Source organism: Arvicola amphibius, chromosome 8 (genome assembly GCF_903992535.2).
Source record: "Arvicola amphibius chromosome 8, mArvAmp1.2, whole genome shotgun sequence".
In the NCBI taxonomy this organism is placed as follows: domain Eukaryota; kingdom Metazoa; phylum Chordata; class Mammalia; order Rodentia; family Cricetidae; genus Arvicola; species Arvicola amphibius.
In genome coordinates this window covers 20,225,622-20,249,486 of record NC_052054.1, presented here as the reverse complement: position 1 = coordinate 20,249,486, position 23,865 = coordinate 20,225,622, and the positions used below count along the sequence as shown (strand labels likewise).

General features: G+C 39.0%; 1 protein-coding gene across 1 annotated transcript in view; it reads left to right on the top strand.

Annotated features, from left to right (window-relative positions):
• The first annotated feature begins 11,226 nt into the window (after positions 1–11,226).
• The window catches only part of Grm1 (glutamate metabotropic receptor 1), a 374,992-nt gene continuing 362,353 nt past the window's right edge, over positions 11,227–23,865 (top strand). Inside the window, exon 1 of the mRNA XM_038340100.1 lies at positions 11,227–11,926. Coding sequence (XP_038196028.1) covers positions 11,227–11,926 — 700 coding nt within the window. The remainder of the gene's footprint in view (positions 11,927–23,865) is intronic.

The following is a 23,865-nucleotide window of genomic DNA, read 5'->3' as shown; positions in this document are numbered from 1 at the left end:
CCAGATATATAAACAAAACAAAAACAATATTTGTTGAAGGAACGGTGGGCTGCATCCCGCTACCTGGCTAGCTTTACCTGAAATAACAACACACAAATTGTACTCTTTTAATCACTGCCTGTCCCCTTAGTTTCAGCCTCTTATTGGCTAATTCTCACATCTTGGTTTAACCCATATTTAGTAATCTGTGTAGCACCATGAGGGGTGGTTTACCAGGAGAGATCTTAGTCGGCATCTGTCTGGGAGAGGAGAAGAATGATGACTGCCTGAGGCATCTGCCTGATTCTGCTTTCTTTCTCCCACAATTCTGTTCTGTCTACTCTGCCTACCTAATTTTCTGTCCTATCAAAGGGCCAAGGCAGTTTCTTTATTAACCAATAAAGGTAACTTATAGATAGATGACCCTCCTTCATCAATATTAAAATTTATATAGAAGCAGAAAAGAACAAAGATGACCAAAGCAGTCCCAACAAAAATAAGTGATGGGAGATATACTATATCTGTAGTTACACTACACAACAGATCCGTAGTAGTAAAAATAGTGTGATTTAGCACAAATACAGACACATAGATGGAATAGAAAAGAGAAACCAAATAAAGGCCATACGGCCACAGCTAACTAAAATGCTATTAAGAAAAGAATGACATCTTTAACAAATGGTGCTAGGATATCAACTTGCAGAAGAATGAAACTACCTCTCTCTCTCTCTCTCCCTCCCCCTCTCTCTCTTTCATCTCTATCTCTCTCCCTTTCTCTATAAAAATTTCAATTCCAAAGGATCAAAGACTTCAAAATAAGACTCAACAGACTGCTAGCAGAAAAAGTGGAGAGCATGCTTCAACATATGGGTGGTATAGGTAGTAATTTTTTTTTAAAATAGCACTCCAATAGCAAAAGAAATAAGACCAAGAATAGACAAGTAGAATTCCATGAAATTAAAAAAGTCTGTACATCAAAGGCAACTGTTAATTAAATAAAGAGGAAGTCCAGAAGAGAAACAGCCCTTGCCAGCCATACATTGCACAAAGGATTAGTATGTAGAATATACAAAGCAGTCAAGAAACTAAAGACGAAACATAAAAGGAACAAATCAATTAAAATGGACTACATATCCAAACAGAAAGCTCTCAAAAGAAGAAATACAAATGGCTTGAAAACTTAAAAAAAATTCAACATTCTCAGTCATCAGGAAAACACAGATTAAAACCAATTTGAGATTCTAACTAACCTAAATCAGAGTGACTATTATCAAGAACATTAATAACAACAAATGGTCGTGGTCATGTGGGGAAAGGGAACTTTTATACATTGTTGGTGAGAATGTAAACTAGTGTAGCCACCTTGGAAATCAGTCTAGAGATCTCTCAAAATGCTGAAAATAAAGCTATTATATATGACCCAAGTGTACCACCCCTGGTATTTACTCAAAGGAGTTTACTCTATTACAGGGATACCTGAACATTGATTCATTGCTACCCTATTCACAATAGTTAGGAAATAACAACAATTTAGACGATTAACAACTAAAGAATGGGTAAGGAAGATGTAGTACTATTTTAGAGTTTTCTATTGCTGTAAAGAGACACCATGACTACAGCAAAATCGTTTAAAGAGAATATTTTATTGAGGTGGCTTGCAGTTTCAAAGGTTCCATCCATTATCATCATGGCAGGCAGCATGGTAACATGCAGGCAGACATGTGCTGGAAGAGAAGCTGAGAGTACTACATCTTGTAGGCAACAGGAAGTTGACTGACTGTCACACTGAGGTAGGGTTGAACAAAAGAGACCTCAAAGTCCATTCCTGCAGTGACACAGTTTCTCTCACAAGGTCAAACTTCCTAATAGTGTCACTTCCTTTGGGGGGCATTTTCCTTCAAACCACCACAGGTACATGCACACGATGGAATTTTAATTAGTTGCAAATATAAATTATAAAAAAAATTCTTGGAAATGAATAGAGTTGAAAAGATTATTCCAAGTGAAGTGACCAAGGCTCAAAAGGACAATTGGCATTTGTTCAATATGAAGATCCTAGCTTCAACTCTTTAGTATGTTATGTCTAACATGAAATATACATGCAAGTCAGAAAACAAGGTTGCACTAGGAAAAGGGGAAGTAGAACTTATGTAAAAAGAAAGTGAAGGTCAGAATACTGTGAGTGAAAAAGTATATGCAGGAAGAGAAGTTGTTTGAGAAGTTGAAGATGTAGGATAGGGTGAGGATAAATCTGGATAAAGGGAGTATGAGGAAACCATGTGGAAAGCAAGACATGCCCACCTGTGCACCAGAGGCTTGACTTTGGGAGGGGGTAGTGAATATCCTACTGTTTTCTGAGTAGATCCATTTCATGAGAGTCACAATGGGTGGGAAATATCTGATATTGTGAGCCTGGCTAACACACATCTAGGAAAGTCGTATGTCCATGGGGTGGGGGGAGAGCATATTTCTGACAGGTAACAGAACTAACATGGCAGCAAGCTGCATTTGTAATACCTTTTTATACCCATAAAAAATAATCCTAGCCTTAATTAGAGAAACATTTCCTTACAAGGAACAGTGGTGAGTGCAGGCCCATAGCTGCTCCATATGCAGAAAATAAGTTATGAATGTCAGTTCTGCCCCAAATAAGTCCTTTATACTGCCCCCTCTCAGGCTGAGGGAGCAATGCAGAAGAGAGGCCAGGGCATTTATAAAAGTCTGGAAGACTAGGAAACACCATTTCCAAGATCCACATATCTATTGTAATCATTAATTCACATCAACTGTAGTTATCTGCCCTTTCAACAAGACCAGCTTAATCAACAGTCAGTTGAAGAACAGAAGGAACTCACAGGGTCCTGCCTTTTACCCCTGATCTACTGGCTGCTGCAAGGAGGAATCATTGTCTTTAGTTTTATACCCTCTACTGACCCCTATAAGTTCTAATAGATAGCTCTAGACTCTCGGTCACACAGAAGACCGTGGCAGGGTCACAAAACAAAATGAACAGACACAAACTTGAGAGAGAGATTTGTATCTGAAGTGGTGGGTGGATAGGGCTGGTAGGGAGGCAGGAAGTAAGAGTAGTCAGTACTCACTGAGTACATGTGCAAAATTCTTTAAAAAAACACAATAAAATAAAAATGAACTATTATTAACAGCAACAACAAACTATGTATTTACTGTCACAACCCCTTAAACATGCTTGGGCAAGTGAAGCCAGAGTTTTCTTTTACTGACTGGCCCCTGTCTGACCTCTCTTTCTTAGAAAGTATGTACTCACTCACAAGTGACTTTTAGATATAAAGCAGAGAAAACCAGCCTACACAAATCACAATCCCAGAGAACCTAGACAACAATGAGGACCCTAAGAGAGACATACGCAGATCTAATCTACATGGGAAGTAGAAAAAGTCAAGATCTCCTGAGTAAATTGGGAGCATGGGGACCATGGGAGATGGTTAAAGAGGAGGGAAGAGGGAGGAAGGGGACGGAGAAAAAATGCTCAATAAAATCAATAAAAAATATTATAAAAACAGAAAGCATTTAGTTACATAGTTTCCTTCTGTGAGACTTCCATAGTCAAATGACTTTCAGTGTCAGGTTGATCAGTTTAGATATTCTACTGCTGATATATTGCAGGTTTTGAGGCAAGTAAGTGAAAGGAGGGAAAAAAAAGGTGTTTTAAGTAGATCATTATTTTAGTGCTGTGTTGAAAGGAGAACAACCATATTGTTGATTTTTCTCCTCAAGTAGGGACATGACATGGTGTTGCTCTCTAAGAGACAATATTTCAATGTGTTGTGTAGCTGAAATTGTAAAACAAATCCTTTTCTAGTGAAGGCATTTATTGTACCTGAAAATTTAGATACTTTCCTTGCTAATTGTTCAAAAGTTGGCTGCGAGACTGTGCAAGTGGGTTACTGCCTTTATTAGAACTGTTATAAAAGATGGCTAATTTTAGCAAATAGAGCACTCACCTGTACTGTTTATGCCCTCAGCAGATGAAAGCCGCAAAGCAACGTACACCCATTTTCTCTATTACTTAAACTTCTCCTAAGTAGAGAAGAGGAGTTCAGAGCTTAAGGAAATGTGAAAAGTATCACGAAGCACAATTAGTGCAGGTGGTTTTTATTACATACTCCTTATGAGTTTGGATTAAAGGCAATAAGATGTAGCCCTACCTCTAATTTCCTCTCTGAGTTCAGGTAAGGATCAGATTCTCGGTGTCTCAATTGTCCTTTATCTAAGGCCATTATAATATTTCTGTCTTACTCGTGTCGTAACGATTCTAAGAATATTTTCAAATGACACTTCGGAGTTATATAACAACAACAGCACACGAACGTTACGTTTTATTGATTTGCTACCTTCTTTTCTCACTTATAAGCTTTTAAATCTCATTTATTATTGGCTAACTAATGTAGAACAGTAAATAAAAAGATTTTTGTCAAGTTTAAAAAATATTTCAGTGCTTCAAATGTCACAACATCTGTAGTGTAAATACAGTAAAAATAAATGCTAATTGTACTATCCATTTACACTTGAGACAGAAGCAAAAAAAATCATTCTCCCTATATTAAATGAGTAATAAATAAGAAACCTGGTAATCCAACTTGAATCTTAGAGAAAGTCACTCACAGAAAATATTTATTTTTATGTTTAAAAGCAATATATCCTTTCATTTGTTCAGTACATGAGCATATAGCATGAACCAGACATGGTAATGTCACGGGGAATGTAACACAGTAATTACAGTCATTACTGTGCTCCAGAATAACTGTGGTTGCCTTATTCTCCTTAATCATATTTCAGAACTTCAAAAAGTAGTGTTTTGACTGTTGTGGAAGAACACAATGTGTCCAAACACATGTCTCCTAGTCCATCTGCAAGAGCACACAGTTCCTTTATGTTTTCTAACCACATATGGTAGGTGGTGTTTTCCATGTTATTTCAATGTCTTGTTCTTACCTAATTAATCACACCAATAAAACAGTAGACTATATAGCATTGTTAATCAACCGCAATCTATAGTTTTTCAAAATGTATACATTTTTGTTTTCTCTGGGTTAGTGTTTTTCTGCATGAAAGTCTGTTTATCATGCAGTTGCCTGTTGTCTTTGGAGGCCACAGAGGGTACTGGACCTCCTAGAACTCCAGTTACAAATGGCAGCTGCCGTGTGGGTGCTGGGAACCGAACCCAGGTCATCTGCAGAAACTGAAAGTATTCTCATCCATTGAACCATCTGTGTGGCCCCTCAGTTACATTTTATAAAAATGATTTTACATTTTGATGGATGAAGTTTTATAATTTGCTTTTGTATATGGTTCAGAACATGACGTCCAGTCTTAATACAGCAATTTACTCCTCATTTTAACCAGAGTAGATAGCCAAATTGAATAAATAAACTGAAAATCTTCACTGGGACCTGAATTATCCTGCTATGCTCATGAATTAAATGTAGAGATGTAGGAAATGTTATATTAATTCAATTGTCCACTGAGTAAGGTAGTTCATGAAAAAGCATGATATTCACTATACGTGACATTGGTTTACCTTGAACAGCCATTATATTCCCTTAGTAATACATTACATATCAATTTTCCACAAATGAATTTCTACAAAGACCTTCTTTGATCCCATTTCTATTTTCAGTCAGTGCTATCTCTTTAGTAATGAGTTTATTATCTCTTGTGTATACTTTACTTCCATATTCCAATGACTGTGTAAATGTTAATTTTCAAAATGCCCACTAGAGTCCACTATAATTTCCAACACACACTTAACTTGCTCATTGCTTTTTTTTCTTACATTTCTTGTTTGAATGATTTCGATTTTCAACTGATTCATGGGGAAACCGTAACATCCTATACTTATAATCTAGACTTATTTCTCCATAATATCTTTTATAGAAGAATCCAATAATAATTATGCATGTACTAAAAAGGAAGCAAGGAGTAATTTTTGTGGGCGATATTTGCTCTGTTACCATATATTCACATGATAAATATTTTATATTGTATTTATTTTTACAGAAGCATATGAACTACTTTTTTTGAGAAAAGGTGTAGTGTTTTGAATGACAGTTACCCACCATAGGCTCATGAATTTGAATGCTTGGTCTCCAGTTGGTAGCTCTGATTAAGAGTGTCTTAGTCAATGTTCTATTGCTGAGAAGAGACACCATGACCACAGCAACTCTTATAAAAGAAGTATGTATGGCATTAACTGGGGGTTTGTTTCCAGTTTCAGAGGGTCAGTTTATTATCATCATAGCAGGGAGCATGGCAGTAAGCATGGCACTGGAACAGTAGCTGAGAGCTTCATCTTGATCCCTTGATCCACAGGCAGAGAAAAAGAGAGGGAGGGCTAGAGGGAGGGAGAGAGAGAGAGAGAGAGAGAGAGAGAGAGAGAGAGAGAGAGAGAGAGAGAGAGAGAGAGAGAAAGAGAAAGAGAGAGAATCCTCAATAGTGCTTCTCTTTGATGACTAAGCATTCAAATATATGAGTCTTTGGGGGGCATTCTTACTCAAACTACCACGAGTAGGGGTGTGGCTTTGTTAGAAGAGGTGTGTCCTGTAGAAGGGCTTTAAGAGTACATAGCCTCTTCCTACTTCCCTTTTGCTCTTTCTAATTCTTGCTTGGTGAGGTGTTAAAATGTGAAAAATGTGAACTCTCAGCTTCCTGCTCCAGTTTCAATGTCTGTTGCCTGCTGCCATGCTTCCCTTCTGTGATAGACTCTTATCCTTTGGAATCACAAGCCCAAATAAACTCTTCTATAAGTTGCCCTGGTCATGGCATTTTATCGCAGCAACAGAAAAACAATTAACACACAGGGTATCACTCTGTATGTATTCCAGGCAGGTCTAGAACTCGCTATGTAGTCCAAGCTGACTTCAAACTTATGGCAACTCTTCCCTCAGCCTTCCAGCCCTGAAACTGCAGGAATGTGAGACTGTGTGTAATTCTGATATCTATTTTAAGGTACTTATCAGATAATCTTTTGTCTGATCACTACTAAATCTTACATTAAATAGAACCACAAAGCAAAATACTTACAGCATTTTGTACACTACTAACAAATCACATGTTAAGTTCAATATACTACCCTGTCAGTATTGAATAAATATTAATACTCTTAATGCTTTTCAACTCATTCACCTTTAGCAAATGGATAAGGTACTATATATATGTGATCTGTGATTTATTAGCAGTGTAAAATAATCTTATTAGTATTTTGCTTTTGAAAGTTTAGTCAATATAAAGTGTAATGAAAAGGAAAACTTAATAATTTCAAGATGCTACATTTGAAATTAATCTTTAATCCCCACAATATAATGCTTATATGTATGTATGTACACATACACACATGTACAAGTTGTATTTTGATCCCCAAATTCATTTTTCTTCCTGTCCACTTGAATGGATTGTTTTTATTTGGGATATAAAATGAATTTTGAAAAAAAATTAAATCTCAAATTTTAACTATTCCTTCAGTAGTAGATAGTCTCTTCTAAATGATAGAAATTTGGTATGTCAAAGAATTTGCACTTCAAGGACCATATGCTGAAGATAATGGTGGACTTTAAGGACATTACTTTCTTCTATTTGGTGGGAAATCATAGTGTCTTCGTTAGGGATACTATTCTGTGATGAAAAACTGTGGCCAAAGCAACTTGGTTGGAAAGGGTTTATTCAGTGCTTTTTATCACTGTTCACCATCAGAGGGAGCTAGGACAGGAAGTCACACAGGGCAGGGACCTGGAGGCAGGAGCTGATACAGAGGCTATGGAGGAATGCTGCTTACTGACTTGCTCTTCATGGTTTATTTAGCCTGCTTTTTTACAGTACCACCAGCCCAAAGGTGGCAGAACCTACAAAGGTCTGGGACTTCCACGACCATCCACTAATTAAGAAAATGCCACACAGGCTTTCCTGCAACCTGATCTTACGGAGGCATTGTCTCTATTGAGGCTCCCTCCTCTCTGATAACTCTAGATAGTGTCAAGTCAACATAAAATTAGCTAGTACACATAGTTACTAATTTTTATATGGAAGACTATAACTGAGAAGCTCAGAAAAATCATTTTCAGAGATTATGAATCCAGAATGATATGATCTAAAATTTAAGCTCAAATTGCTGTTGGAGGACATGAAATACTATGGGCACTATGAAAAATTCAGCTTGCTCTTCTGAAGATTCAAACAGAATGAGTTTGCACTGTATATGGAGACTGAAACTTATGCGTTCCTCTTTCCCTTGAGTAAATGCGTGTTTTCCCCCAGAACTGAGAAGTGAGACATTTTACTCTGTAGAGTACATACTTGCTTCAGTTCATTCTTTGTGGGAAAGGCTGTCAGAAGACTCCTTTTTAGTTTGCCGAAGAAAACAGTTCAGAAATGTCTGACACTTGAGAGAAATAAAAAACAAAAACCAGAACAAGGAGTCATTCTGTTCTTGACTGGAGGCATTTCCCTTCCCAATTTCTGACAGAACATATAGTTGAAGATACACTCAGCCCCATATGGCTCATCTCCTTGGTCCTGACAGCTTTCCTAATACCAAGATGAGGTGAACAAGGTGATGATCAAGGGCCCCAACACAGGCTGGTTTCTGCTCCAAAGAGATTTAACTAAGTGTGGAAAAGGCTCCGTGTCATTTTTTTTTTTTTTTTTTTTTTTTTTTTTTTTTTTTTTTGCCTCTAAGAAAGTCTGGACTCATTCTGTTTGGCCATCCTGCCCCAAGAGGAATGTGATTTAACTTCCAGTCTTCACGCAGTAAAATGCGACACTGTGAGACCTGTCGGGAAGGTTCTGGCAGTCTGGGAGGAATTTGGATAAGTGTTTTTCACTCCTGTGTTTTCATATGACCTCTTGTTCTCAATTTAGATCCATCGTGACCTGGAAAAGGTGGGTGTGATTTCCACTCTACATTTGACTCATCCTGCTTTAGGGTGTGTGTGCTCCTCCCTTCCCTTGTCCCGCCCTGTGGAACCCACTTTCCATCTTCTTTGCAACCTGCCAACAAAGCCTTCTCCCACGGTATAGACACATATTGCACACATTGCTTTTGTGAGTGTGGACCTCATTTCCAGAGGGAAAAAATATATATGTGAGTCCTTGAGTTAAATGCAAAGAAAGATAATCACCTCAGAGGAGACCAGGAGCTCCTCACTCCTCTGGCCAGAAATTACTGAATCCCCATGTGTCCGATAACCTCTTTAAAGTCTGTCAGATAGACAACACAGCAGTGGAGAAATTGACAGTTTCTGCATTTCTTTGGCTTCTCCTCCTCCTCTATCACATGTCTAGTTTTTATACATTAGATATTAGACAAACCTTGGGTGACCTGCTTTTTTTTTTCTTTTCTTCTTCTTCGTCTTTTTTTTTTTTCCTGAGTTTGCTTCCCTCCCCCATTTTTATTTCCCTTGCGGTAAAATAGTGCCGAAGAAAGAGGGCACTAGTGTACAGCCCAGATCGTATCCTTGCACCGTCTGGATTAGAGCTGAGGTGTCTGCGAACCGAGGGCGGCTGCAGTCCTCTGACCTGGGGACCAATAGCTCTGTCTACCCGGACTAAGGTAGGTCTTGAGTACACACCCTAAACTGGCTCAGGTAAGCGGATTTCTTCCCGCGGTGAAGCCCACCCCAGAGGAAGGTACTGTTCTATCTATCGGATTTTTTTCTGGATCCAGGAGGATCTTCGTTTATTTATCTCTTTCAGTCGTGCATGTCTGAGAAGCGGTGGGGAGCGGTGGGAGTCTGGCTGGATTCCTCCCTCTTTTGTGCCTTGCCTCCGGTCCTTTCATTCCCAGCCTGCTCCCGCAGCCCCTTTTTCATCTTGACTCTCACCTTGAGAAAGGGGAGGGACGAGAGAGGGAGCCAACTTCAGCCCCGCAGGTGCCTCTACCGTACCCAAAGCAGTTGGGTTGAAGTCCTGCAGAACAGGCAGGCGAAGAGAATGAGGGTGGAGAGATATTAGGGAGATGTGTGTGTGTGTGTGTGTGTGTGTGTGTGTGTGTGTGTGTGTGTGTGTGTGTGAAGAAGGCAATGGAAGAGCTAAGGGAGGTCAAGGATTTTCAGAGCGCCGGTCATCATAGCATTTTTGCAGGCAAGGAAAGGTGTTTTCGGAGAGCTCCGAGCGCTGTCCAGGGTTCTGACCGCGTTGTGGCTCAGGGTGCTGTGCCAAAGGCGACCCCCTCACGCCCAGCTCTTTTTTCCATTTCTTAACAGCTATGCAAAGCCCCAAAAGCTCCGGTACATAGGCGGATGCAAGATACCCACCTCCTGTCCAAACCTATCTCAAAAAACAAGTTATCTATTGCGCTCATGTCTTAGGGGGTGCAACATAACAAACCCCAAGACAGGGAGACTACCAGGCGTTGCCTTAGTAACTAATATGGCTTTTTCACAAGCTGTCGCATTTACATTTACTACTAAAATTGTGTGTCAGGGTCTCTTCAACCCTTGAGTGTTAAAGTAAAAGGTGCTTCCATTGTTTGCGTTGTTTCTTTTTTAAACAGCGCTTCTACCTTGCAAAGAGTTCCCAAATTTTCTTCTGGGAAAAAGTTGGTCTTTTCAAATCCGGGAAAGTTCTTAGGTTGAAGGATTTAGCTCCTCCCTCTTTCCCCTCTCCCTCCCCTTGCCGCCCCCTTCACCTGAGAAAGCTCGGTCGGTTAGGAGGAACAGTGAAAAGACCTGAGGCAAGAGGAGGGGGCGGGTCAGCAGGGCTCTGCAGCTCTCAGGACCCCGGTTGCAAGCGAGCAGGGCACAGCACTTCCATCACTGACCCGAGTTGCCTGCCTAGCTATTTCTGAAGGATGTGTTGGGGTGAAGTGGACGGGACAGTAGTTAGCATCACAGACCCCAGAGTTTAAACACAATTCCCCCGATGACCTGGTATTGCCTCTCTTCTTTCAGTGATCAGAGTCCAGCTCACGGCTACTAACACGCCGTGCTTTGCACACCTGATCTACACACCTTCGGGCACCAGTAAAAAAAAACCGCAACTTGATTTCCTCTAAGCACGCCCCCAGGGTGTGGGAGCGGTCGCGGAGGACCAGCCGGAGGAAGCGGAGGGGAGAGAGGCGGTGGTGGAGGCTGAGACAGCGTTGAACCAGCTGTATTGGCCAAAGGCACGAAGCTTACAAGGGCAGCGGACGTCTGGGTGGTTCGCGCTGGGAACCTGCAGACAGGACCGGCGTGGGAACTCGGCTGGCCCGCGGTGTACCGCGTCTCCGCCACAATGGTCCGGCTCCTCTTGGTTTTCTTCCCAATGATCTTTTTGGAGATGCCCATTTTGCCCAGAATTTCCGACAGAAAAGTATTGCTGGTGGGTGCCTCGTCTCAGCGCTCCGTGGCCAGGATGGACGGAGATGTCATCATTGGAGCCCTCTTCTCGGTCCATCACCAACCTCCAGCAGAGAAGGTACCCGAAAGGAAGTGTGGGGAGATTAGAGAACAGTATGGTATCCAGAGGGTGGAGGCCATGTTCCACACGTTGGATAAGATCAACGCGGACCCGGTGCTCCTGCCCAACATCACCCTGGGCAGTGAGATCCGGGACTCCTGCTGGCACTCTTCCGTGGCCCTGGAACAGAGCATCGAGTTCATCAGAGACTCTCTGATTTCCATCCGAGATGAGAAGGATGGGTTGAACCGCTGCCTGCCTGACGGCCAGACCCTCCCCCCAGGCAGGACTAAGAAACCTATTGCTGGAGTGATCGGCCCTGGCTCCAGCTCTGTGGCCATTCAAGTCCAGAATCTTCTCCAGCTGTTTGACATCCCACAGATCGCCTATTCTGCCACAAGCATAGACCTGAGCGACAAAACTTTGTACAAATACTTCCTAAGGGTGGTCCCTTCTGACACTTTGCAGGCAAGGGCCATGCTTGACATAGTCAAGCGTTACAATTGGACCTATGTCTCCGCAGTCCACACGGAAGGTAGGCACTATATTTGGGAAAGAAAACTATCAAGATAGTCAAGGAATTATATGGTTCTTGCCCAGAAACGTAGTGTACGTGATCTCTGTTTATTTCTAGCACAGCGGGAAGCTGACTTTACCCTTCTCAGTGCACGCCCACCTAGGCATTGCTTTTTTATCTTCCTTTCTTGGTAATTACAGTGCAGTGAATTGGTATTCGAGGGTGTTTTGGGGGAGTAGAAAAGATATGAAAAGAGCATGCAAAGGTGTCCAGCTATAAATTTGACTTACAGATCGTAAGGTGGCTTACCCTCAGAGTCTGTGTTTGCATTTGGTAGGCTTACTGGTCCAAGGTAAAACTGGATTTCCCATCACTGAGTGGTCCATGGTTTCCCAAGCTTAATGGGCTAATCAACGTGAATAATTCACACCTATGCACACCCCACTCCCTGTCTTCTCCTGTGGATTTGAAACGTGAGCTTGTGAGTTTTCTCTTGTCTTAAACATTTGAAGGTATGCTCCTTTGTCCTTTGGTGGTGTGCCTACTCTCACACACAAAACTTCCCCAGGAATGGAGTATTCATTCATCTTCCCCAGCCTATCAGAAAGACACACTTGAAATTCTGGAATACCTTACTTACAAAAGTAAATATTTTAAATATTTGTTTATTTTATCTTATTTCTTGTGCCAAAATAATGCACCCTCCCACTAAAAAATTACTTTGTTTTTATGAGAAATGGTGCTGATCACAACTTGGAGTTGAGTTTGACCTTAAAGTCTTCAACATCATGACCTTGCTCTTTGGAATTTAAAGAGAGACCAGTGATAAATCACCAACAAAAGAACAGCAGATATCAGATTTAAAATGGCTTTTGAAAAATGAAGTAGTCTGACCTGAGGTTAAAGTGTTGGTTTTTTTTTTCTTCAGAATATGATAGATGTGAATTCTTGGAGACTTCTTACATAAAAGATCTTCTTTACTCCAGTCACTGAAGCTTAGATGAAGTTTCGGCCAAAATGAGAATTTTTGAGCTCATTGATTCTAACTTCCCCTAGAGGGCTTGTAAGGAAACAGAGCACCTGGCTATAAATTAACTTCTAAGACAACAATTCACAAGTATTTATCTGAAATATACAAATGACTTAAAAGTACTGAAGTCATATTTCTTAAAATCAAAATTTTCTTTCACTGAAAGAAAAGATATAGACTTGGTTTCATTTGAAAATGCTCAATATTCAGTCACCTTAGTGGTTGCTGGCTTTAGCTGATGTGAACAGATGTTTCAATAAAGGAAGCAGAGTTTTCCAAACATACCAAAGTAATGTAGATTTAAACAGAATTCCAGACTTGACTGGTGGAAAAAAGAAGCAGAAACTTTCCTGTTTCCTGACTCTTGCTCCCAAACCTTGGCTTTCGGTGATGTCGTTCCACCTCTTCTGAACACAGACTCATTGTTCTTTAAGCTACAATTTTAAATTTGCCAATTAATTCTTTACATTTTAAGGCTTAAATGCTAATTTCCTACATTCTACTATGACAGATTCTTCTAGTGCCTAGGTACCCCCTTTTGAAAGCACAAGTTAAAACGTGTGGACCCTCAGACCTGGAGAGATAATCAACAAGGAAATGCAAAACCTAGATTGAATGTGATTCATTTTAATATTTAACATTTTTCCTCTATTGACCTTAGTAATTGGTCACCATTATCAGAAGTATGATTTCTTTCTTCAGGAGAGAGTATTATTTCGTCATTTTTATGGTAGCTTTATTTCCCATATTTTATTATGTTTCATTTGTTTCATTTGGAGGAAGAAGACAATAGGAGACCCTTCTCTTTTAAATCTGGTCACTAAAATAACTGCTAATCATGATTCTAGTATTGGTTTGCTAGTCTTCTTGAGTAGATGTCTACCTTAATTTTACCCGTATATTAGCTTGGGTTATTTTACCTGTATATTAGCTTGGGTTGTTTTGTTCCTTTTCTGTCTTCTGATTATTGTTGTATGGCAAAAACGGTGACTCCACACTGGAATTAATTCCAGGCTACATCATGCTCACAAAGCATCCTCACTTAGATACACTATCTTTCTTCTTTTTAATGGGAATTGGTTTCTCTTTTTATAACACGTTTTACCTGTGAAAATCAAATTGCTTTTATACTCTTCGAAGTCCAAAAAAATGTTGTATGAGCTTCTTTGAGTCAGCACCAACTGTAAATTTATTTTTTCCTGAGGCTCTGCCCTCTGTTTCTCAGGGACTGTGGTGTACTTCCTTGGCTCACATAGCAAGTTTACTGCCTTCAGACTGACAGGGTCACCTACTGGTGACAGCTTCCTGTGAAGAAGCTGTGAAGACCACATGCCAGGGCTGTCTCTGCCATCTAGGCACTATTCAGTAAGAGAGACTGCTGGTCTCAATATATGAGTTTGGATCTTTGAAATTCTGTGGCCTTTAGTGACTTTTATTTTACCCCACCTTTTCGAACCAGCCAAGCTGTGGTCAATTTACCCCTATTTTTTTTTTTTAAATCAGGACCAAGTCTAGTACAGTTCGCATCACAAGTGGCTACACTAGTGTAGCTTAATTTCTCTAACAATTTTGATGACTTTAAAGAAATCATAGGACGGGATGTCTGTTCATTGTCCATATTGTTTTATATTGTTATTTCTTTATTTCACATTGAAACAACCTCTGAGATACTTCGTTTTGTTTTTTAAATTAGAATTTAGTAGTTACATGGCTTTCAAGCTTCCATTCTTTGTACTGAACTCTCCACGACAACTGTCAGTTTAGCAGAGGAGAGAGAGAAAAGGTGCACAAAAAGTTCCTTCAGTAGAGGCTCCAGAAACTGTTCTTAGACTGCTTCCCGAGCATGGTGAGACTACAGAGGAATATTGAAGCAATAGACCCCTACTTATGTACCAATGAAATTCAAATCCACTCTGGATGCTCACTTGAAATGAATGTCCTTAAATAAGCTAAGCACAGAGTATTAAAATAGCCATTCTAAGAAGACTATCTCCGCCAAGGACATTTTATTCCATTCTTCTGATGAAACAAAGATTGCTGGGCAAAAGTCAAATCAATCATTCCAAAAGGTTCTGCAAACCAACTTTTAAAAGTGACAATTTCAGTTGATTAAATTCAAAGCTTTGAGAAAGTTCATTGAGAAAGTTTTTTGAGTTTGTGGCTTTAACAAGTTTTCTTTAGGGTTGGATTTATTTCTTTTCTTAAGACCTTTGTGCTTGTCCAGGTAGGCAGACAAGCAGTGGCTTTAACGGTGATGTTTCCATTCTGCAAATATCCACCTTAAATTAAGGTGACTTTGTGAATAGTTAAATGTCATTTTGGTGCCATATCTCTCTTGACATGTGCTATATTTAACATGTAATTGACTCTTTTTTGTTTTTTTTTAAATTTTTTTTCTTTTTTAGGAACATTTTTCCATTTGACATAAAAACAATTTAAAATTTCATGGTATCAGAGGAAAAACCTTTTAAGTCATAGATACACAAGTTAAGCATTTCTCACAAAATTACAAATACTAACTTCTACTTGAGGGTGCCTATTGTCATAGTTCCTGTCCATTTTTGTTATCTTCCCTTTGTTGTCTTGTTGCAATCTGTTTCACAGGGAATTCTATTATGAATTCTTCTATTTACCATATAGCAAGGAATAGTAGTGTCTTGAAAAATTCTTTAGACCAACACACGAAAGATGCCAATGCTAATACCACTCTTCCCTTATTCAAGCTCTAGACTGTTTAACTGTGGTAAGTATTCTAATGAGATGAATTAAGAGTTAATTTCAGAAGTAGAAGTGCACACAATCCAGTCTATTTTCAAAACTCCTGCAACTGATGACCTGACATTTCTAGCATTTCTCCCTTGCTGACTAAGAGTCATTTGATACTGTCAGGTCCTTCTTCTAGCTGACACTTGTCACCATGAATTCTCTCCCCACCAGTTCATTTATTCACCTTTTGTTTTCCTCAAGCAGATCTGACACAAATTAACATCTCAAAAATCTCCTAAAATCCTGTATTAGTACCAATAGCCATGTCCTGCTTCCTTCTATCCTTGAGTTTCTCAGGATAGTTACTATTACTACTATTATATACAAGAACAAAAATGTGATGTTTTCCTTTTATGTACAAATTTATTATTCTTAAATCTGTCTTGGTAACCTAGAAGTCCATGCTGGGACTTTAATTCACCTGGGCATCCCAGATCTATGTGATCAGGTCATAATAATATATACTAAAACCTGAATAAAATATCAGGTGTAAAGCCTTGTAACCCTTCATCACTGGACTAGTTCTTGGATTCTGTTGGCATTCACTTAATATAGTGTGAATTGTCCTAGAAGAACGCCCTTCCATTCCAAACTGTACCACCTGGTAGGTGCATAGATAACTCTGTGTAGTTTAAGTGAAGCGTCATTGCAACATGAACATTAGCTGCATGCAATCTGTAAGATTTTTGGAGGGGGTTATCAGGTAGTTTATAGTCTAAAGAGGGTAGAGTTGATCCCCTGTGAAATAATCAGCAGGCAGACACTAATTATTGCAGCTTTTACATTTGGAAACACAAGTTTATAAATGTTTAGAACACACTAGAAGAAAATACCTTTTAGTATAATTATCTTGAGAGAAGGAAATTTTCATTCAGATTTTATTTGGGAATATAACATTTTGAAAAGGTAGGTACAGCACTGAAAGTCTATGACAGGGAAAGTAAACAGGTGTAACGACTTAGAGTTGAGAGTCTGGGCCAGGAACTAAAACTAAGGACAGAAGTGGATTCTTCGTGAATTCCTTGAGTCTTTATGAACACAAAGGACAAGTAATGGAAGGTCTTTCCATGGGTTTAGGTTTAGGTTTTAGTTTAGGTTTCAAGAAAAGCACATCCAAGGCAAATTCAACCTCATTCAAAGACTTCTGACTTGAATCTGTCATTAGCAAGAGAAAAGGGGGAAAGACAGAAAGACACTTAATTTGTGACCTACTAAAAGTATTTGCATCCAAGCAGAACCTTGTTTTCATCTAATTCACTCACCTTTATATTTTCCGCTTGTGCATTAGCTTCTTCAAACTCCAACCTCTCTGTTTAATGTTCTACAAGGTGATGTTTGAAAACTGTGCTATTTAATCTCCTAATTCCTATTAGAGAAAGTGAACTAAACATTTTCTTTGAATATACGAAGGAATCATCAATATGAGGTGTTACTTTGTGTCTGGATATAGTTTATAAAAACATTTATTTTTAACACAAACCGTCCTGGGCTGATACCTTTGAATGTGTGTCTTAATTTTCTTTTATATTGGCTATATTTATCAAACCCATTCTCTAAGTGCTGGCTTTAATTGTCAACTTGACACAGCCTAGAGTCCTCTGAGAGAAAAGCCTCCATTGAAGAATTGCCTAGGTTAGACTGACCTGTATACATGCCTGTGGGAATTGTCTTGAGTATTAATGGATGTGGCAGAGGTCACCACACAAAGTAATTTGGTGACTATCTACAACCAAAAGGAGGGTAGGGGAATAATTCTTAGTTCAAACTGTTCTGAATTATACATTGGAAGCAACCTCTCACCAAGGTTGTCAATTTTCATAGAAACTAAAACTGAAACAACAGATTGAAGGTAGGATACAAAGCCTTGTCAAAATGATCTCTGTTTCTTCCATCTGAGAGTTATCATCGGACTTTGAATTTACATAGAGATATTTGCTTCTTTCATATATTCAACAATTTTATAAGTATCGACACTTTGAATTTTAACTTACAGGATTTTTTTGGTCATTTTTACTGGGATATTTGCTTTCTTAGCCTGTAAGTACTATTATGCCAAATACAATAGTAATGTTTTTATGAAAAGAATTTATTGATTCTAGAAGCCACTTGGTCATAAGAAGTGCTCATGTATTTAGTTTAGGATTTCCTCTTTTTCAAACTTTGTGACCAATAGGTTACTGATTCAGGGCAACATGGGTAATTAGATATCAATTCCTGAAATAATTCAGGTAAAATCCCTAGTTGCTTAGTGAAACAACCTAATATAAGGAGCATAAATTCTTCAGTTACTAAATAACCATTCGTTTTTCTTTTCATGTCAGAGTCACATAAGTGTCCAGAATTCAGTGTAGCCTGAACTGACTTAAAACAATGCTTTGACTTCAGCCTTCTAAGGGATGGGAGAAAAGTCACCATACCTGGCTTATTTCATTTCTAATGAAATTTGCTACTGAATACATGAACCAACTATAAAATTGCATGCTTTCCTGGGTTTAGAATCATAACAATACGAATAAGAACTGTTATCATTATTGCTACCATTGTTGTTATCAAGAGTTTCACACTCTTAGAAGAACTAGTATAAAGAAATAAGTAGCTACAGGTCTTTAGATTTTTTAAAAGCACATTTGATTAACTTCTAAAATCGATTCTCAAAGGTCTATACGTATCCCAGTTTTCTTTGTAATCTAAGAACGATGCTTAGTGTTACATTACTGACTTTACAGCAGTATTTTGAAAAACAAAGAGCTGGTATACATATCTACAATTCAGTTGCCTTTGCTAAACTTGTCCCAGAGACATGAAATCTTCTCAGCTCATGAGTATTAAACAAGTATAAGGCATCAGTTAGTAGTATCTTATTCTTGACCCCAAACCTAGAAGCTGAAGATGAAATGAACTTCATGGTTAAAAGTACAGAATTTGGCATAGCTTTCAAAAAACTTTTTCATGTTTCAAGTAAGTAATCTAGGGCCACACAGTAATATAAAATGGCACACACAAGACAATGACATTCATTGTTAGCAAAGTCAGTTGTAATTAAGATTTGCATTAGATATTTTATTAAACCCATGGTTATTTGAAGCTTGCATAACCCATCCCTGTAGACTGTCTACATGTGATCTACTCCAGCTTCATTGTACCCAACAATGTGGTTGTGATCCAGCAGCTCCTGGGAGATGCCTCTCTGTCCTGCAAACTCATTCTCACAGCTGAGTGTTATCCTGTCAATGCCAACTCTTGTTTTAGTTTTGGATGACTGTAACATACATTGGTTCAGTCCTTATCTTTGTTATTAGTTGATATCAACTTCATGTCCCTTGCCTTCCTTCCATCCACCCTCTTGCTTGACCACATTCTGACACTTCGGTATTATAAAGCATGTTCTGCTCTTGATCTTGAACTTGCAAATTACAGAATGTCTTGAATAACACAGTGTCCTTTCCAACTTCTTTTGTTCCCAAGCTTCTTTCTTTAACCTTCCACATGCTCAAAGATGGTCTGAATCACGCCTTTTTTTTTTTTTTACTTAATCTGGCTCTGGTTTTCCATCTGAGCAACTCTGCATGGTTTATGTGCTTGCTAACCATTTTGTAGACGAGCCATGTTATGTTATTATCCCAGACAAAGGAAATTTCAATTTTGAGTAGTTATTTTATATAACTAGAGATTCTGAGGGAATTAGAAATCAATCACTACTTTTACATTCATTAGGAACAAAAGGTACAAAAGAAAATTCCATAAGTTTATTATGCTGATGAAAGACAGTAGTGCTAATAGAAGGTTACATATATTATTATTATCAGATTCCCTACTAGTTAAAATTAAGAGTGTCTTAGCATAGCTAAATCTGTGTGAAAGGATTATAGGGTATTTGGGGTATGGGGCTATCAAAATAAAGAAGAGTGAGGTATATCTTGATGATTTGCTAACATTGATTAGCACAGCCCATGTTATCTTTTTATAATAATCATATCTACTGAGAGCCCTTATGTATATGCCCTTAGTCAGTGGGATTCACAGCTCTTATCAAACCATAGCCAGTTTTCCCTGTTGTTTGACCATATTATTATTTTTTGAGAAGTGTGGTCAGGCCGGCCAGGAATTCTTGAACTCAAGCAATCCTCTGATTACTGTCCCTTAGAAAGCTTAGTGCCTACCATATTTCATACTTTTTGTGTTTAAAGGGAAGGGAACAAAGTAATAAGCAAATTGTCAATAATATGTTCAGGAGGGAGTCTTTTTACAGTAAGTTTCCTAAGGCAATGTTAGGTATTGAAATGGTGAAGACAATTTACAATAGACAAAAGGAGTCCTCTGCTTCTGAGCAAATAAGAAGACCACTTGCTATTTTCACTTTTTTGTTAACAAATGTTGGTTTGTTGGTAAAGAAGTCACGGCCAAATTTCTAAGTAAAATAAATGATTAATAGACACTTTTCTGTGCCAGAAGTGTGCTATGGAGACTGAAGAACAGGGACTTAAGGACGGCAGTCCTTGTATTTCATTCATCCTGCAGTGATTGCATTCTACTTAGATAATATGGCCAGGGAAACAGGTGGTGGGGTAGGGAGGTCATAGGGAGAAGAGTGACTAGGGAAAGAATGGAAAGAACATTCCCAGGGGCCTTGCGGTGGAGATGACATCTATGGTTGACTCCACCCAGAGAAGATGAGGAATGGTAATGAGTAGAAACACTGATATAGAATACAGGGAGAACCCAAATAATTCAAAGAGTTGCTAATTATGGGGCATATGGACTTGAGAAGGGAAGAAAGGCCAAGGTCATGATAACATATACTCATGAAGCCAAGGCATTCAAACTCAGACTCTATTTTGTACAGATGTTAAGCCTATGACACGTTTCAGACAGAGAGAAACTGTGAAGGTGTTTTTGATTTAGAAAATGGTGCTTTGAAAGCTTTAGAGAGTACAGAGTATGAAAAGGACTCAAGGAAGCTACGAAAGCAGACAAGAAGTCATGTCTGGTTGGAGCATGTGGTACAGAAAAAAAATTTAGTTAATGTATCAATTTAGTTGTGAGGGATTGAGAGTTTCACTAAAAGAAGTGAACAGACTTCATAGACATAGATTAGGCACATTAGGATTTAGTGCTTGAGAGGTTCTGAGAGTCAAAGAGAAAGAAGTCTAGAATGAGTCCAAGCATGGCATTTTATAGAATTAAGTATGAAATAAATGAAAAAGCACAGTTTTAGACTGGTTAAGTCATATGTGTTTATGGGAAAATGAAATCAGTAGATTCTATCGTCTTACTATCTGGAAAGGGAGGTGGATTGGAATCTTGTTCAGCAGAAACTAAGGATAAACCAACAACGTATAATTAGACTGCCAATAGACAAGTAAAACAGAAGACAGTAAAAAAAAAGTTCTTTGGGGAAAAGAAGAATGAATAAAAAAATCTAGAAAAGTAGAAAGAGAAAAATCAAGAACCAGAAAAGCTAGGCATTGTGGAGGCCAAAGGAAAAGAGAATTGGCTATAAATAGAGCCAACAGGAAAGGGGCAGTAAAAACGGTATCCTGTACTTGTATTTTTTTAATTCTTGGATGCTACTAGAACAAAGTACCTGGTCATTAAAGAACATCCTTAAGTAACTAACTACCTCATTTATTTATTTCTTTTGAGATAAGGACTCAGTATATAGCCCTTGATGGCCTAGAACTTGCTACGTAGACAAGGAAGACCATGAACTCACAGAGATCCACTTGTCTCTTAAAGGATTAAAGGCGTGTACAACAATGCGTGGCTTTAAACAACATAAATTAATTCTCGTAATTAAGTCTGGTTAGGACAGAACCCTCATAACTTTTACACTTCCCCAAAGGCTCTATTTGAATGCTATCATGATTCTGTTTAAGCTTTACTAAACTTAAGTTCAGTTGGATGGTGGTGGCACACACTTTTAATCCCAGTACTCTGGAGGTAGAAGCAGGCAGATCTCTGTGAGTTCAAGGACAGCCTGGTCTACAAGAGCGTGTTCCAAGACAGGCTCCAAAGCTACAGTGTAAGCCCTGTCTTGAAAAACCAATAAATAAATAAATAAATAAAAATAAAATAAAATTAGTGAGGGAAGTTCAGACCACAGCAAACAGCTCTCACTTTTGCCTAACCTCAACCCTCCAGTAACCTGCGGACTTCTAAACCCACTGGCAGGGCTGAGGACAGGCTGATAAAATGCCATCTTGTTTCTAGAAAGGGTGAGAAGGGATGGCGTAGAGCAAAATAGCAGATAGAGAGGTGCAAACTGGGACTGGAAGGGATCAGCAGTTTTAAAGGCTTCGGGAAAAGAGTGACTGGGGACCGGGAGTGGGGTGCGGTGGGGGGATAACCCATGAAGTAAGGCTGCTGAGGAAGCAAGGAGAGATCTTGTGTGGCCTGAATCAGTCAATAGACTTTCCTCTGAATGTTAGGAAAGCTAAGTTTGAAGAAGAGGAGAAAATAACTGAAGAGGAAATGTGATGACCTGTGTTGACCCAATGGAAGGATAGATAGGAAAACAAAACAAACAACAACAAAAACAAAAACCAAGCAGTCGAATGCAAGCAGGGATCATTTTACGAGGGCTCTTCTGAGCCCACAGGGCACAATTTCAGTGGTACTGGTTCACACTATTTTGATATTTGCTCCATTGAGGTACAGTCTCAGATAAATGAAAGGAATCCCAGCTTTGCTGGCACTTCATTTTCTTGACCACCTGCTGACCCAATGTCCCAAACACCAAAATATTACTTTGCCTATCCGAGATCATAGCCTAGAATTCTCCTCTATGTAGCCCTTGCCAGAAGACCAGATCAGGGAACTGATGTTTCCTATGGCTTTTTATTATCATTATCAGCCTGTCTTCATAAAATTAGGTTTCCAGAACATTATATACCTGACTTTGCTTCATCTTCCTGAAGAATTGCCTTTTCTAAACTATTAATATTTCCCTTTTTCATTTATTAAAGGTCAGGCTATAAATATAAATAACATTAATTTTTTCACATTTTTGTTGAACATATTATTTACTATGCTAGTCAATGCCCCTTGGATAAACTCCATTGTCAATAGCTTGTATGCTTTAATTCCATGAAACCATATGTTTCTGTTGAAGAGGTAACACATCATATTTTGATTGATCATGAGAGTATCACGTTTACTACTTTTCTTTTGTCTGTGAGGAAGCTCAAAACTAAATGTTATGCTTAAACAGGAAACATCCTAGATCATACAAGTAGATATTAGCTTCTTTCACCATACTTCTAAAACATTATTTCACAATCGATTTTATAATGTAAAATGCCTCAGTTTTATTTTGCAGGGAGGCAGAAGATTAATACGTGAGTAAAGATGACCACTGCGCAGGTTCAGCTGTGAATTGTGGCTTCTGTATGCAGTGGAGTGCCAGAGGCCATGCCACACTCAGTTTGAAAGGCTAAATTTAGACAAAACTGTTCCTTTTTTTCTGTCTTTGGCTTTTTTTTTTAATTTTTGGTTTTTTGAGAGAGGGTTTCTAAATTTCCCTTTTGATAACTCCATGCATGTAGACAATGCATTTTTATGAACCCCCACCCCACCCCTCTTATCTTTCTCCAAGTCCTGTTAACTTCCATTCTTCCCAAGCCTCCCCTACCTTTCGTTTTACTTGTTTTGAGACCCAAGGCTTAGCCAGGGATTCTCTTGTCACAGGCCTGTGTCCTGCTCCAGTCTTTAAGTAGGTCCCCGAGACTGAACTCTGAACTTCTTGTTTGGATAGGAGGCACTTTAATGACCGAACCACCTCACAGCACAAAATTTTCTATGTAGAAAAGTAGCCCAGGAGAGTGCTTGAGTAGTGAGCCCATAACAAGGTAGAGCCACCCTTCTGCAGATTTAGCAAACTGTCCTTCCCTGGCATGGGTTCTCTGAGCTTACATATTATCCCTCTCAGCACGTTCTGCCTTGTTCTTGTGCTTCATGGTTAGTCCTGGGTAGGGAGTGTTCTCTTTTCCACGTGCAGCACTGAGCAGGTCCACTGTGATCCCCGGGAATTTACAGAATTTCCTTTTCAAACTTTTTCTCAACCTCAGGAAAGAACGGATTTGGAAAGTGTTGTTTCAGTGACTGACTCAGAGGGAAGAATCCTTTTACCGACTTCCTAACTTTCCCTGTATTTCCCTGGACT